Below are 3,181 nucleotides of genomic sequence, written 5' to 3' on the forward strand. Positions count from 1 at the left end.
TTTTGAAACAGAAACCTAAACTAAAATTTTCACAAACAGGTTCAATCCCAATCCCGAGCTGTATTCTAGCGCCAAAATGTAGTAATAGAAAATCCTACTACTACACCCCTTAAACAATCTATCTATCAAACTAAGAAGACATCATGAAGAACACTTAGAAATAGTTTTATTTAGTATAGAAATCAATACAAAGATGATAGATAAAACCCTAACTTGGGAAACAAATAACCTTCTCTCTCCTAAAGTTCTATCTCCACTCTCAAAAAGATCTCTCTCTACCACAAGGGTGGTTGTTCCTATTTATAGGGATTTTACATAGTAGAGGACAGCTAACAAAGCCCCTATTTTCGGATCTAGCATGAGATGTCTTTGCACCCATGCATCTGGTCTTCTCGCACGTGCTCCTCAATTTCGTACAGATTCCACACTTCACCCGTGACTTTGTGACGTCACTGATTCCGTCATTTAAGATATGCCACGTGCGAACTCCGTTCGTTCCTTAGTAACTCATTTGTATTCGCATGATTATTCACGTGTGTGGTATTTAACCCCTACAATACGTACACTCAGTTGGTTAGGGAATGGAAATATCCAAGAGATGCCAATATAATTAGCAGACATTTTTTCTTTTGTCTTATTTTAAGAATTCACTGTTTCTCCCTTCTCATTCATTTTGATTCAGGCACTTACATTTGTATATTTTGCGCTTTGTGGAAGCCTAAAATTCCGGCCATTTATTAAAATGACTTTCTGGCACCAATAATTTCGAGGAAGACAAACTTGTGAATTTTTTTGATCGGGAAAAAAATTCCCAAGTTTGTCTTCCTGCAAAATTATTGGTACTTACTGATGTCGAAAACAGAATTCGAGAAATGATGTTGGTATTGATGAAGATCAAGCTGATGTCGAAAGTTTGTTTTTTTAGTTTTTAATGAGAATCCATTCTACAGTACTTGCGGGGATGTTCAGTTGCGTTTGCAGGTAAATGGCTTAATGCCTATTATATGCACATATAAACTAATCTCTTGTTATTCATGAGAAATTCAGGCACTAATTAAGTTTAACTTTTTGTAGCTTTTGTTTGCACTAGCAAGTATATTTAAGAACAATGGTTTGCGAAATAGATTCCATTTAACGAAGAAAGAGTCACATATTCTTCAAGAATTTATCAATGCTTTGTTTTATGTTGTGGTTTATGAATCTTTTTCTTAGGTGATTTACTAGTATCTTTAGTATCAGGTGTTGTGCGAGATGCAATTCATCAACATGGTACAAACGAAGATACCATAAATGCATTTCCCCGGAGGAAAGTGAGGTTATGGATTCAATTTCTACTCATGGGGAAATTAAAGAAGCAGTGTTTGATTTGGGAGCTGACAGTGTTTCAGGACCGGATTGGTTCAATGGTATTTTCTATAGACATTGTTGGGATATCATAAGTTCTGACTTGTATAATGTTGTTAAGAACTGTTGGGAGATGAAGAAGATTTCAAATGATATCAACTCTAGTTTTATTGTCTTGATACCTAAGAACAACGCTTATGATGATGCTGTCAAGGAATTTTAGGGGGAATTGGTGACTTTATGTTTCTGTCAGTATGTTTGGTTGCCAAAATCCCTTGGAATCACGTTTCCTACGAGAATTACTTTTCCAGCAAATCCTCCATATGTAGTCCAATCCCTCCTCCCTAAGATTTGCTGGGAAACTTATCAAGGGATTTATGGACTCATTTTTCCAATCCTTAAATTCTATATATATACAATTTTAATATTGTGAAGGTAATGCCAAGCAGTACACGGACTGTAAAACAAGGGAATTCGATGAATCCTAGGTATTTTAACCGAGTTACGAAACACAATGTGGATTTGCATGAATCCCGGGATTTTTAATCCCATTGGAATTTAAATTCCTCAGAATTGTGAATTCTGCAAACAAACCCACTATTAGTAACTTCTTCTTCAAATTTTTCACTAAGATTCTGGGCACAAGACTTGGTAAGGTGTTGGGTAAGTTGGTTTCTGAGGAGCATGTGGATTTTATGAAGGGTTGAAGTATTCATGAAAATATTGCTTTGGTTTCTGAAATGATTAACGAGATTGGAGTGGATATAAAACATGGCAATGTTGGCCTCAAGTTAGACATTTTCAAGCTTTTGACACTTTAAGCTGGAAATTCGTAGAAGAAGTCTTTCGTAGGTCCGTTTACTCTGACACTTGGTATAGCTGGATTTTGAACAATTTACACTCGACAAAAAATTCAGTTTTGGTTAATAGAAGCCCTGAAGGTTTCTGTAATATTTCAAGAGGCTTGCGGTAAGGTGAGCCACTTTAACATTTGATTTTTGTTCTAATTGAATATATTTTAAGGAGAAACATATCTAAATTGTTTGCTTCAAAGAAAATGAGCTATATGGTTAACAAGAAAGGGGTAGCATCATTTTTCAGATGATATTTTAGTTTTTTGCAAGGGAAATTGGTATAACCTGCAGAGTTACTTGACTTGTTGCAGATGTACCAGTGTGCCTCAGGCAAACAGTTAGCAGGCAAAAGAGTAAGTTTTACTATGGTGGTGGTTCGTATTCTAGGGGTAAGGCCATTGCAAATTTCTGGGGAATAGAAAGAGCTTTGTTCCCTGATCGTTACTTGGGTGTAATTCTTAAACCTGGTTTACTAAGAAATATTTATGTTAGACAAGTAGTTGAGAAGACTATAAATAAGTTGGATGGATGGAAAGGTAAACTGCTATTGTCTCAGGCTATGCTTGTTCTTGTTTGTTCTGTCATATCTAGTTATATTGTTCAATCTATGGTTGTCTATCGAAGGCCTATGATGATGATTGAATTAAGTTTTAGGTCTATCCGGAATTTTTTGTGGTCTGGAGATTCTGAGAAGCAGAAATGGTTCATTGTGGCTTATGATATATAGTTTGTGTTGTCCTTGTAAAGAGAGTGGTTTGGGGATAAAGAGGATGGTTGTTGTCAACAAATCCATGCTAATGAAACTCTGGTGGAATAAGGATTGAGCAATGTTTTTGAAGGCCAAATATTTCAAGGTGAATGGAAATATAATCGATTACAAGATGGTGTCCTCTGTTTTTCCTGGCATCATGTGGATTTTTTATTTTTTTTTTGATTTTTTTTTTGTAGAAAGACACACGAGATGCATCATTTATATAGGTTTG

The 3,181-nt window shown here is 35.6% G+C and overlaps 1 protein-coding gene across 1 annotated transcript; it reads left to right on the forward strand.

The window, feature by feature from the left end:
• Positions 1-1,318: 1,318 nt before the first annotated feature.
• On the forward strand, positions 1,319-2,925 carry LOC113279129. The gene is made up of 2 exons (XM_026527834.1): positions 1,319-1,406; positions 2,510-2,925. Exons 1-2 carry the CDS (start codon positions 1,319-1,321, stop codon positions 2,923-2,925), a joined length of 504 nt encoding a protein of 167 aa, XP_026383619.1.
• Positions 2,926-3,181: the final 256 nt, after the last annotated feature.

The sequence above is a fragment of the Papaver somniferum genome, chromosome 5 (genome assembly GCF_003573695.1).
Source record: "Papaver somniferum cultivar HN1 chromosome 5, ASM357369v1, whole genome shotgun sequence".
Lineage (NCBI taxonomy): Eukaryota > Viridiplantae > Streptophyta > Magnoliopsida > Ranunculales > Papaveraceae > Papaver > Papaver somniferum.

Coding starts and splice junctions, on each gene's coding strand:
- LOC113279129 (XM_026527834.1), top strand. CDS start 1,319: ATGGATTCAATTTCTACTCATGGGGAAATTAAAGAAGCAGTGTTTGAT. Junction 1,407..2,509: donor AGGACCGGATTGGTTCAATG/GTATTTTCTATA, acceptor GACTTGTTGCAG/ATGTACCAGTGTGCCTCAGG.